This window comes from Tachyglossus aculeatus, chromosome 4 (assembly GCF_015852505.1).
Source record: "Tachyglossus aculeatus isolate mTacAcu1 chromosome 4, mTacAcu1.pri, whole genome shotgun sequence".
In the NCBI taxonomy this organism is placed as follows: domain Eukaryota; kingdom Metazoa; phylum Chordata; class Mammalia; order Monotremata; family Tachyglossidae; genus Tachyglossus; species Tachyglossus aculeatus.
The window spans coordinates 104156935-104170471 of NC_052069.1; the positions used below are offsets into that span (position 1 = coordinate 104156935).

Sequence of the window (13537 nt, forward strand, 5' to 3'; positions counted from 1 at the left end):
AACTGAATATGTCCCCAAATTGCATTCCTTTTCCCACAAGATGAAGCGAGGATGTAAAAGTTTAGTTTTACATGCAGCGTGCGCTGCTGTTTGGAGAGAGTAGTAATTATTGTATTCCTTTTAATGCACTTTCCTCCCTTTTTAAATTCTTCCGTCACAGTAACACTTGATCAAGTGTTTATTGCATTTGTCTTACTCAGATATCGATTAAGGAACAAAAAGATCAGTGCGACTGTGAGAACATTTCCTCTCTTAAGTAAAGTTGGTGTGAACAGCACTGTCACCACAACAGCCGCAAATGTCATCCCTGTCATAGGAAGTACAGAGACATCGGGGAAAATCATCCCAAGCACAAATGGAATTTCAAGTACCGAAAGTGGCGTCTCCCAGTTAATCCCCCGTGGCACTGACACCACCCTAAGAGCTTTGGAGAATGTGAAGAAAGTGGGAAAGGTTGGAACAAATGGGCAAGGTGTCTCTGGGTCTCCTACAGAACCTGTTTCCGAAAAGTGGGTATTCGATGAGACTAAAATTCCTGTTTGTGTATTCACATTCTTAGCGGCGGGTGTGATTTGCTAGATTTGTTAAGCACACATATTCCTTGGGATGCGTATATCTGAGTTAAAACTTTAGTTCTAAGATATATGGAGTCAGTTCTCCAATCTAACAGGCGTTATGTTGTTGAAGAACCATTAGATTAAGGAAAACTCACATAGAGATACTTCAACCAACATTGCATTGCCTTCTGTCCAGACAGGTGTGTTGTCAGAAAAATGTTCCCCGATGCCCCTAAAGCATTCTGTGTAAAACGTATAATGAAAGAGCACGTTTTGGGAGAGCTGATGTGCACTACATTACGCTTTATACTACACTTTCCCGGAGCTTAATGCACTATATATAAGACCTACCTGTGAGGTAGATGGAAACAGATTGGGAAACTGCAATCTGTTTACCTAAGAGGCCTTTCCTAATTAATCTCTCTCCACTGTTTATTATCCCCTTCCCCTCCCCGCAACAACTACATCAGCCACCCAACCACTGGTGTATTTTAACATATCCCCTTTACCTTCTTTCTCCTGTCCTTAAATTATTTTTACGTCTGTCTTCCCCATTGGATAGTAAACGTGCCTTTTTACTCTATTGTTTCTCCCAAGTGCTTAGGCCAGGGCTCTGAAGGCACTGAGTAAATTACCTTGGTGGGTTGATTGTTAATTTTACTAAGATCTTACACTCACTTATTAGTGAAACCTCCCTACAGCTGTAAAACACAAAAGATTGTTTTGTCTCGGCTGCTGTTTTGGCCACGTAACTTTTTTTGGGTGCTCCTTTTCTGAAAATTAGGCGAATGACATTTTAACATTTTTAAATTGGTTTTGAATTGATGCCCTTTTGGCAGATGACACTGTGGTTGTAAGTTGAAGGTCTGTAGGCAAACAAGAACTTAATTATATGCCTGAAAATTGAGACTTTCCATAAGAAAATAGAGTATTTCTGTTGGTGGCCATAGGAGATGATTCGATTTGTAACCTTGGTCTAATACCTGGGATAATGCCCTTAGACAATAGATTTGCCTTTACTTCTTCCAATTCTTGAGTCCTTAGTACCATCATGTAATACCTCACAAATGCTCTGACCTTACTCAGCTCCTAGAATAATTATCTTCACTGAGCATTACCTTCTACATTAATGCATGTTAGAAATTGGGTGCTCCACTTGGGTTTCTTTACCAAAAGAGAGGTTTCTTAGCGGGGGAATGCAAAACGTTAGTTACCTTAATGAATAGCAATGGGGTTGTGTTGGGCTGTGAGCCTGTCTAGCGTTTTGAGTTTCAATTAAATTAACCTTTCCCAGGGTATGTGCAGAGCAACAGTGCTTTAAAAATTAAAAATAAAGGGGGTTAATGAGAGGTATTTTTTAATGCAATGAATTTGGTGTCCTGAATTAAACAGAAGGAAGGGTTAATTGATTTCCTTATGGCCTTCACTTGCATTGTGCGGCGGATCGACATGCTCCTCAAATATAAATTGCAAGCAGGAAGCATAATCTTGAATTTATTAGCCCCTACCCCACTTCGTATTTGATTTTTTGAAGCACTTAGTACAGTGCTCTGCACATAGTAAGCACTCAATGAATACAATTGAATGAATGCACAGAGCTGCTCCAAGAAGGAAGAATTTGCCCAGATTCCACGCTACAAGTGGAATCGTGCCCATCTTTGCATCCTCAGGTTTAGTAGAGCTTGATACGGAACCCCGTAATCCAGCTGGGATATTGTTTGTTCTTAATCCTGGATTCACTGTTCTAGTTCTCAGAGTGAAAGGCTTGGCTGGGCTGGTAACTGCCCTCGATTCCAGTCTTTGTGAGTTAGAAGAGCCATTATATGCAGTTGTAATTTCAGGAGACTTTAGTTTAACATCGTGCTACCAAATGATGGCTTTGCCCAAGATAGATAAATTGCTAGACTAACGTGGAAGAATGACACTTCAAGGAGTAAATCATCAATGGTATTTATTGAGCACTCACTGTGTGCAGAGCACTGTACTAAGTATCTGGGAAAGTACAACACAGTGTAGTGTCTCTTCTCTGTCCCAAAGAAGCTTTGCTTTCAGGAGTACTGTCTTCCACGCTGCTGGGCCCGGTGAGCTTTTCAACGAAGATTTCCCGTTCAGAAGACCTACCTCTCAGTAGGCCTTCCTCTCAGAGGACGGTGAAAAATTCAGGGAAACGAATTGTTCTCCGGCTGGGACTGTTGGCGTGGTTTGCGCTGCTAGTCTTTGCATTGGCCCAGTGGAGTGGCAGATTTGGAACCCAGGGCCTTTTTGGCCCAAGTAGAATTGTCCTTTGGTGGGGTTTTTCCGATTGTCTTCACAACTGAAATTATGCAAAGATTCCTCCTGAGAGATTCAAGGACTGATCGTCTTCCTTTGTGGTGTCTTTCCTCCTCCGCCTCCAGCAAAATTGGTTCCCCCACCAAGACTCCTGTAAGTAACGTAGCAGCTACCTCAGCCGGGCCCCCGAGTGTCGGAACAGAGATGAATTCTGTACCTCCAAAGTCGAGCCCTTTTATAACCAGACTACCAGTGTATCCGCAGCATTCTGAAAACATTCATTACTTTCAAGATCCAAGGACCCAGATATCCTTTGAAGTCCCCCAGTACCCACAGACAGGTGAGTAACTGGGGAGCCAATTTAATGCGGAGCCCGAAATTTGCACTGGAATGTTTCAGATATGTAGTTCTTTTCCGAGTGCAGTATCTGTTTCTTTTCTGAGTGCAGTAGCTATTTCTAAAAGTAGCTACTAAATTATCAGTCTAAATTGTTTATGGGTTGCCGGTTGAATTATCCATCCATCCATCCCGTGTGCTATGGGAGTTATACTGGGGAAAATTTGAGGTCTTTGAAGCCTCAAGCAACATTTATGTCTTCCTTGTAGTCCCCAGTCTGGGTATAGAGATGAATTCCTTCTGCAACCATTTGAATATGGAATAGAAAAAGCACTATTAGTTTATTCAGAGGGATTCTCTGCCTAATTTGAGTAAATTACGGGGATTTAAAAGTCATGTATTTGAGCGTCTCAAGGAAAAAAAAAAAAGACCTAAATCCAGAATGCACCTGAAAGTTAGGCGTGAAAGCAGAATAGATTTAGGAATTTAGGTCGTCGGTATTTATAGTGAATTTTTCTTATTTAAAACCGTTTACGAAGGCCACAGGTTTCTTACACAGTCATCTAATACACGTGGTCTCAGAGATCATGGAGAATAAATTGGCCCGCAGGCTGAAAAACTGGAAGATGCTAGTAAATGTGGTTCGCGTCTTGAAGTAGTGATTTGGCAAGGGATAGAATGTCAGCTGTTTCCATGTGGGGGTGTGATAACGTGAGCTTGTAGCCGCGGTGCCGAACAGGGGAGGTATGAGGTTAGTGTTCAGATGGAGGAAACCGTGCCTGTTAGACTCTTTCGAATTGACTGAGTGCTGCTTACAACTTAAACCATTACGATTCTGGCTAGTACTGAGCCCACATTAAATATACCTCTTTCCGATTTTCAAGGATACTACCCACCACCTCCAACGGTACCAGCTGGTGTGGCTCCCTGTGTTCCTCGCTTTGTGAGGTCCAATAATGTTCCAGAATCCTCCCTCCCACCTGCTTCCGTGCCATATGCCGATCATTACAGTACATTTCCCCCTCGAGATCGAGTGAATTCTTCTCCTTACCAACCTCCTCCTCCGCAGCCGTATGGACCGGTTCCCCCAGTACCTTCTGGAATGTACGCGCCCGTCTACGACAGCAGACGCATCTGGCGTCCACCAATGTATCACCGCGATGACATTATTAGGAGCAATTCCTTACCGCCCATGGATGTGATGCATTCGTCTGTCTATCAGACGTCATTGCGGGAGAGGTATAACTCTTTGGACGGATATTACTCGATGGCTTGTCAGCCACCAGGCGAGCCGAGGACGGCTGTGCCTTTGCCGAGGGTAAGTAGCAACGGGAAGGGCGAGCCCTAAACCTTCCGGACTCTGCGGTGGAGTGCCGACAGGGAACGAGAGCCTCTGCGTTTACGACAGTTTTAGGTGTGTGGAACATTTGAGGCCCTATCCTCTTTTTTGTTCTACAAGGTAGTGTACTTTCTCTGTCTTAATATAGGCATTAATATTACCTTGATGATCTCATATCTGCCCCAGTGCTTAGTGCGGTGCTCGGCACATGATAAGCGCTTGACGAATACCATCGTCATCATGGGAAGCAGCGTGGCTCAGTGGAAAGAGCCCAGTCTTGGTTGTCAGAGGTCATAGGTTCTAATCCCGGCTCCGCCGCTTGTCAGCTGTGTGACTTTGGGCCAGTCACTTCACTTCTCTCTGCCTCAGTTCCCTCATCCGTAAAATGGGGATTAAGACCGTGAGCCCCACGTGGGACAACCTGACCACCTTGTATCCTCCCCAGCGCTTAGAACTGTGCTTTGCACATAGTAAGCGCTTAACAAATGCCACCATTATTATTAATACATTAGTCCTGTTACTGTTCATTAGAAGCTAAGCCGCGTGGCCTAGTGTTGAGCGCACGGGCCTGGGAGTAAAAGGACCTGGGTTCTTATCCTGGCTCTGCCGTTTGTCCCTTGGGTGACCCTGGGCAAGTCACTTAATTTTCCTGTGGCTCAGTTACTTCATCTGTAAAATGGGGATTGAATCCTACACCCTCCTACTTAGACTGTGAGCCCCATGTGGGACAGGGACAGTGTCCAACCTGATTATCTCTTATTCATTCAATCGTATTTATTGAGCACTTACTGTGTGCAGAGCACTGTACTAAGCGCTTGGGAAGTACAAGTTGGCAACATATAGAGACGGTCCCTAACCTCTTATCAACCCCAGCGCATAATACAGCGTCTGGCTTGTAATAAAGCACTTAACAAGTGTCATTTTTTTTTTTAAAGTGTAGTCCTTAATTTTTAAGGTACCAAGAGTGCTACTTTTTTCCCTCCAGGAATCTTGTAGCCACTTAAAGACCGGTTACGATGAGCAGTTAAGACGGAAACCGGAGCAGTGGACCCAATACCACACTCAGAAAGCACCTCTTGTTTCATCGGCTCTCCCTATGGCCACTCAGTCTCCAACACCACCTTCTCCTCTCTTCAGTGTAGACTTTCGCACAGAGGTAAGATGTTTCATCACTGGCTCACGGGCATGAATTTAAACGAGGACTATCTAGAGTGGAAATTTCTGGCCTAGCCTTTTCGGTCGTACTCCAAGGCCCGGACCACAGTTTCCCAGGCAGAAAGGCGAGCATACGTAGCCTGCCCTCCCTTTGGATTTGTAAAACAGTCGGAGGAAGAAACAGGATGGTGGCTTCACCTCTTGCCAGCTGGGGCCAGGAGTGCTCGTGGGAACTGGGGTTCTCACGGCGCCCGCGGGGCCGCGGGTCTCCGTGGCATGAACAGGGACTGGACGTGGGCTGGGGTCAGTGCAGTGCAGATGGGGAACGGGGTCTCCGCAGTAGGAGCTGGGGTCTTCCTGGCAGAAGCCGGGTACGGCGTAGAGTCGCTGCAGGAGAACTGCAGGCCGGGTCCCTGGCGATGTGAGTCAGAGTTCCGGCTGCATAACGGCTGTCCCGGTGTAAGACTCGTGTGGTCCCAGACGTGAGACACGCTTTTAGGGTCGGGGGTGAGGGAAACAGTAAGGTGAATGTGGAGCGGGGGTAAAGGGAGCTGCTGGCATCTAACCCCACTGCCTGAGGTGAGGTGATGGAGAAGAAAGTGTCCTTCCTTTTATTTCCCCTTCCTTCCCCTTTTCCTCTCCCCTCCCCTCCCTCCCTCTTCCATTCCCGCCGCCCCTCTCCCCACCTTTCCCTCCACCACTTCTACCTCCGTTGCCTCAGAGCTCCACCTCCACAGCCTCACCCCTTAAAACTCCATTCCCCAGCTCGAGATGAAAAGTTGGCACCGCTAATTGTACGTAGCAGCAGAAGTTGTGTTCCTTCCCAGGAACATAACTGTCACATATGAAGCCCAGCAATGTCGTTTCCGTAGCTAGAGGAGCTATAAAAATTGCTGTTCGAAAAAATTATTTTTACTCCTAAGTTTCTAGCTCTTGCTTTTTAGGGCATATCCACCAATCGGTCAATTTAAGATCTGGAATGAGGAGTTAATGTATCATAATTAGAGACAGCAGTATGGCTCAGTGGAAAGAGTGAGAGACTTGGAGTCAGGAAACCTGGGTTCTCATCCCAGTTCTGCCAGCATCCTTTTGTGTGACCTTGGGCAAGTCACTTAACCTTTCGGGGCCTCAGGTTCTTCAACTGTAAAATAATAATAATAATAATAAAAATGGTATTTATTAAGCGTTTACTCTGTGCAAAGCACTGTTCTAAGCGCTGGGGAGGTTACAAAGAGACGTGATACCTGCTCTCCCTGCCTCTTTAACTGCGAACCCAGGGGTGAATGGGAACTTGATCTGATCTGATCTGATCATCTTGTCTCCATCCCCAACATTTAGCCCAGTGCTTTGGAATAGGGTAATCAATCATTTGTATTTATTGATTGTTTACTGAGTGCAGAGCACTGTACCTAGCCCTTCAGAGAGTACAGTGTAGCAGAGTTGGTAGACACGTTCCCTCCCACAAAGAGCTTACAGTGTAGTAGACACTTAATAATCAATCACTAATATGTATGGAGCAGCTACGGTTTGCAAGCACCGTCCTAAACACTTGGGAGAGTGCAACAGTTTGAGTGATCAGCTCCCTGCCATCAAAGAGCTTACACTCTAGCTGGTTGGAGAGACACAAAATACTATATATATAGGGCAGAGAAAGGAAAAATTAAATATGTAGGTGAGTAAATATTCATATGTTGCCAACTTGTACTTCCCAAGCGCTTAGTACAGTGCTCTGCACACAGTAAGCGCTCAATAAATGCGATTTGATTGATATGAATTGTATCAAAAGGTATCATATTTTGGCATCAAAAATGGCGGTTGTCCTCAGGAAAATATTTTCCTTTCAGGATGGTTGTGTTAGGAAGGTATATCGTACAACTTTAAAATCAGATGTTTTCTTGACAAGTGTAAGGCCAGTTTTACAGTATGAGCCTCTGGGGGGGAGAAAAAAAAAAGAATTTGGTGGAGAAAGAAGAGAACCTTTTTTTCTAGTCATAAGTGACACATTAAATTGCTCAAGAACTGTTTCTGGCCACTTCCATTTTATGGAAAAAAAAGTGATGGTTAATTACTAAAATTCACTGAACTGAAGCCCACCGTACTGCTTGTGAAGTATGACTTTCTTAAGGGTCGACTCTGCTCTTGTTTTTTTAACTAGTTCTCTGAGAACGTAAGTGATTTGCGTGGTACTAAATTTGAGGAAGATCATCTTTCCCATTATTCACCCTGGTCCTGTGGAACTATCGGCTCCTGTATGAATGCCATTGATTCAGAGCCCAAGGATGTAATTGCCAATTCAAATGCTGTGCTCATGGTATGATTTGGGGGAGGTAGTGCATGCTGACTCTCATTTAAGAACATGCTTTCTTTTCATTTTATTTCCGAGTAAACCCGTCTGTTAAAAACCCAGGCTTCTATTCATCGAGGCTTGAAATATCAGTCAGTCAACCAGTAATATGTACTGACTTCTTACTCTGTGCATAGCACTGTATTAAGCCCATGGGAGAGTTCAGTAGAGTTAATGGTCATGATCCCTGCTCTAAAGGAGCTTACAATCTAGCTGGGGAGACAAGCAGCAAAATAAGTAATTGGTAGGGGTGAGCAACACTATTTAAGGATGTATTGCATACATGCTGTGAAGTGGCGGGGGAGTACACCGGGTTTAGGAGCTCGGTTCATTTAACTTGCATTGAGGCATCGAGAAGATGTGGACTCGTCCACATAAGCCGAAGCTAACGTTCAATTGCCTTTTTGGGAAGTGTTCAGTGACTGAAGGAATTTACGGGAACCTCTCGTTTTAGTGTTTTTGCTTTTCTTTTTGTTTTGTCCCCGACCCCGGAACGGTCAGGATCTGGACAGTGGAGATGTGAAGAGAAGAGTGCATTTATTTGAAACTCAGAGAAGGGCAAAAGAGGAAGACCCTATAATCCCCTTCAGTGACGGGCCTATCATCTCTAAGTGGGGTGCAATTTCCAGGTCATCCCGCACAGGTTACCACACCACAGACCCTATTCAGGCCACTGCTTCCCAAGGAAGTACAACTAAGCCCATCAGTGTCTCAGGTAATACTGAAAACCGCCAGCGGCTTTCTGGTTCCGCACCCCCCTTGTTCTGATCCCTTCAGTTAATTACAGATGATTGAATTGCTTGCCCTAATAAATCGCTCCACGTTTCCGCAGATTACGTCCCGTACGTCAATGCTGTTGATTCGCGGTGGAGTTCTTACGGCGCCGATTCCACCTCGTCAGCCCACTATATCGAACGGTATGACTACTTTTCTACTAAATTTTTTGGTCCTGTGTTGTAGAACGTAAAGGGCATGTAGGCGTGTGTGTTCACAGTACAAATTCCAACAAAATATTTGGAGCCAGTTTCCCCAAAAGATGTTCTATGGATACATGATTTTTTTTTTTTTTTTTAGTTAGGTACAGTGAATGAAAAATTGAATTCATTTATCCCATTGTAGCTCTGAAGAAGTCGTGGAGAATAGTCCCTTCCAAATCCTTTCCCTGAGCCAAGTTTTTAATCCGGTGCCATTGGAGAATTGCTTCCCAGCACCAATGGCCTCCCAGGCCTCCTGCTGCCTCACAATAGGAGCACACAAGCCCATCCCTCTGTAGCCTGAAGCAGCTCTTTCCTCTTCCACAATCAGGATTGGGATCCGGATTTCAGTATTTTTGAATTACATCACCGTTCTTAAATCCAGAGTAGTTCTGTAGTTTCATTTTCCCCTGAAAATGTGTGTAAGGAAACGTATTATTCTTTCTCTTTAAAGGGAAAGATTTATAATTACCGATTTGTCTGGTCAGAGAAAGCATTCCAGTACTGGAGATCTGCTGAGCGTTGAACTGCAGCAGGTAAGATTAATTATACTGCCTACCAGCGTGTCTACTTATGTTTCCCAAGCGCTTAGTACAGTGCTTTGAACACAGTAAGTACTCAATTCCATTGATACTATGCTTCTAGTTAAGTAGGCCAAAGCCCTTGTTGACACTTTCCGTTTCCTCATATTAGTGTCTGCTTCCCGCTCTGGACTGTAAGCTCGTTATGGGCAGGGAACATTTCTGCTTATTCTTTTGTGTTGCACTCTCCCAAGTGCTTAGTACAGTGCTCTGCACCTAGTAAGTGCTCAGTAAATACCACTGATTGTCTTGGAGCCATAGCTCAAAACAGAATTAGCCGAGAGAGGTGTCAGAGCAGGCAGGTAGACTAAGAAGGAGCCTGTAAAGATTCTACTACTGTTAGCAGAAGACAAGCCAAACAGAGATAAAGAAGCAGAGAGGAGCAGGTGGATGAGTGGAGAGATGGAGGGAACCTGGACTTTTAGTTCTTTTCAGTATCCAGCTGGTTTGTCGGTATGCGATTCGGAATCCTTAAGGTATATTTAAATGGTGAAGTTATCTGAATATCTTGTCTTGTCCAGGCAAAGAGTAATTCACTGCTACTTCAGAGGGAGGCCAATGCATTAGCTATGCAACAGAAGTGGACTTCCTTGGATGAAGGCGGACACCTTGCTTTAAATCTCCTAAACAAGGAAATAGAATTGAGAAATGGCGAGGTAAAAAAAGAAACGCATTTTGTAATTTAATGAGGCGATTTCAGTGCATAGTGGGAAAGGTCCTTCCTCTTTTATTTTTTGGGGGGTAACTGTTGCGACATTCTCCAGTGACTAAAATCAGTGCAAAATGCCTCTCCTCCAGCCTTTTTGTAATTCTGTATTTATTGACCTGGGTGATTGTGAGGAAAAAAAAAAAATACGGGTGCTTGTGGGCAGAGACAGTATTTGTTTGATTTACAGACTGACTATTCAGAAGATGCCACCGATACTAAACCTGATCGAGATATTGAATTAGAGCTCTCAGCACTTGATACTGATGAACCTGATGGACAAGGTGAACAAATAGAAGTAAGTACAGCCATTAGAAAGTCTGGACAGTTGAGGCATTCTGCTTTATCGAAAAAGTTGTACCTCTTCATTTGTATGCTTAGATTTGGAGACCTTTATAACTAAAGGATTTTTTTTTTTTTACATTGGCCTTTAAGGGTTTGCTGTAACTCAGCGCTTAGAACAGTGCTTTGCACATAATAAGCACTTAATAAATGCCATTATTATTATTATTATTATTACTATTAACTCCACCTTATCCTCACAGTGCTTGATTTCCTAACTTTTCTTCATCTTCGTACCCAAATTTAGATTTCACGTGTGCATCTCACTTTTCGATCACTTCCTTTTTATTGTTTCAGTATTGATCACAGCATGCTTTTTAAAAACAATTTCCAAACAAATGATAAAACATTGAAATTGTTTTATTCAGTATTCTCCCAGTTCCCATTTCCTTTGGAAACTTTTCCAGTGATCTTCCATTTTAGATCACTTTAATATTGTGGTTCTTGGGGATTAAAATAGACTACAGAACTTTTCCTTTGGGCACTAATAGCAATATATCCTGGGGTTGGGGAGGGTAAGTTTTCCTTTCTCCTCCCTTCCTTCCTCCTCTCTTTCTCTGTCTCCATTATAGCCTAGCCACTCCTTTGGAAAAGAGCTCCATAGTGGATTATTAGATGGTAAAACTAGGGATGGTTAGGGGGTAAAATTGGGAGTGGTATAAAGCTCAGGATGGGTAAGCTAGGTTTGTGAATTGTGGATCAGTGAAGGGTTACAAGAGAGGAAAGCTAGTGTTACGTGATATAGCTTCAACCAAGATGATGGGTGTGAATAAATAATGTTGAAGCAGGGATTTGCGGTCCTGTTTCTCCTCAATCCTTCTACTTGGGGGGACAGTACAAGAGTCATGCATTCCCTAGAATGTACAGGTATATCCCCATGTGTCTTGAAAATGGGGTTGTTAGTGTACTTTTTCCTCATAGATTTACTACCTGTTAAATTAGGGTCCATTCCAGGACCAAGTCGAATATTACAAGGTCATTACAAGTCATTCTTTGTCACCCCAATGCCCCCTGCACTCTTCCCCTCTCTCCCCCACCTGTAAATGCATTGCACTAAGTGGGTCCCGATTAAAAAAAAAAAATCTTTACGACTACTACTATAAGTTTTTCAAGTCCTCCACTAGCTAACTCACTGCCGGACAAGCTTGAATTTTTACCTCGGCCGCAGCAGTTAGCGCTGTGTGCCCTCTCCCAGCTTTTAACCCCACTTCTCTACCTTGGCCAGAGCTGTGGGGACAGGAATGAGGATGGAGCAGGGTGGGAAGCAGGAGGGGGCAGGTGGAGGCCTAGTAGAGGGTCTTCTTTTGTCCCCTCTCCCCACAATCTGTCCCCGTCTCTGTGACTTTGGTTGAAATGGAGCTGCAAGCCGGGAAATGGGGAGGGATGGGTAAGCTAAAATGAAAGTTAAAACTAGAAAAAAGCCAGGCTGGTTATTGGAGCTAGGCCAGGGGGAGCGTGGGTGGTGGCCAGGCTAAGTTTTTTGGGATTTTCTTTTCTTTTTTCTTTTTTTTTTTCTCAAAATAGCCATGGGGATAACTGGGCAGGCAAGGGGAGTTTGCAAGACTGAGGTGCGGGGAGGCCCAGGAAAGCTGCCAGGAAAAGAGGAAGGGGTGGAAAGGTAATTTACTTGCCTGAAGCCCTTGACTGGTATGTTGAGCTTGGTCAGATGCATACCAGAGTACACCTGTTATCCAAATTTGTCATAAAAACAATATAATGGCCATTATGTAGCTGAAAATATGGCTGACACAAAGGAAGATTATCTGTTTTAATCATCCAGGTTGTGTAAATTGATGTCTTTTCAGAGAAGGTTTGCTCTGGTCATGAGAAGCCCCTTGGAAGTGTAATTCCCCAGATACAAAATAAGAAAAAGTTTTCCCAACAAATCTTGTTTCATTTCTCAAATGAAACAGAGCGTAATTGTTTACTCCATCGGTGGTATTAAACAAACTTGTTCCGTGCGCACAGCACTGTACTAAGTGCTTGGGAGAATACAGTAGTGAAGGTCGACATCCCTGCCCTCAAGGTGCTTATGAACAGTCGAGTGGGAGAGATGGATATTAAACTTAACAGGTAGGAGAAAACAGAGGGAGGAACCATTGAAGATGGTGGTCAGGGAGGGAAGGAAGGAGGAGAAGGTAAGTGATTTAATAAGGTGCCAAGCGATTGGGACAGAGGAGGAGAGAGAGGGGCTAGATTTTGAAAGGAGGTGGGTGATGCCTTGAGAGACAGCTGGCAAGGATGAGAGTGGATGGGTGGCAGGGGTGGGGTGGCACTGGCATGTGCCCAGGAGATTTTAGGGAGTTCACTCCTGATGGTTGCAATTTTGTTGATGAGATTGATGATAAGGTCATCAGGGGCAAGAGAAGAGGAGGACTAGGAGTTTAAGAAGGGCATTCAAAGTCGGAAACAGTTGGCGTGGAAACAGGAGTCGATAAGGAGAAGCACTGTTGCTGGACAGAGGCCTGATGTCCGGATTTCCCCCAATACCCCTGTAGGGCCCAAGGACATGAAGGAAGAAATTACTTGTATGGTAAGTCTGGAATGTTAGGCCATCAGTCGTGGACCAAATCTCAAGTTCCCCAGAGATTTATAGATTTATTGGGCACCTGCTTCATGCAGACTGTTCTAAGTGCTCGGGAGGGTACAGCGGAGAACAGAAATCCCCCGCTCAAGAAAAGAAAAGGAAATTCAGAGGTAGTGTCAGTTCAGTCATGATCCACACATTATGGCAGAATTAAGAGAACGTTCTTCCAGCCCACTGTTGGGTAGGGACTGTCTCTATATGTTGCCAACTTGTACTTCCCAAGTGCTTAGTACAGTGCTGTGCACACAGTAAGCGCTCAATAAATATGATTGATTGGCTATAGTGCAGTGTGAGAAGGAATGGTTCATTCATTCATTCATTCAGTCATATTTATTGACTGCTTAC

General features: G+C 44.2%; 1 protein-coding gene across 1 annotated transcript in view; it reads left to right on the plus strand.

Annotated features, from left to right (window-relative positions):
• The window catches only part of RC3H2 (ring finger and CCCH-type domains 2), a 46532-nt gene that overhangs the window by 29989 nt on the left and 3006 nt on the right, over positions 1–13537 (plus strand). The window contains exons 11-20 of the mRNA XM_038745040.1: positions 201–509; positions 2954–3168; positions 4049–4482; positions 5489–5659; positions 7814–7969; positions 8504–8717; positions 8835–8919; positions 9431–9512; positions 10079–10213; positions 10454–10561. Of these exons, the coding sequence (XP_038600968.1) occupies positions 201–509; positions 2954–3168; positions 4049–4482; positions 5489–5659; positions 7814–7969; positions 8504–8717; positions 8835–8919; positions 9431–9512; positions 10079–10213; positions 10454–10561 (1909 nt within the window). The remainder of the gene's footprint in view (positions 1–200; positions 510–2953; positions 3169–4048; positions 4483–5488; positions 5660–7813; positions 7970–8503; positions 8718–8834; positions 8920–9430; positions 9513–10078; positions 10214–10453; positions 10562–13537) is intronic.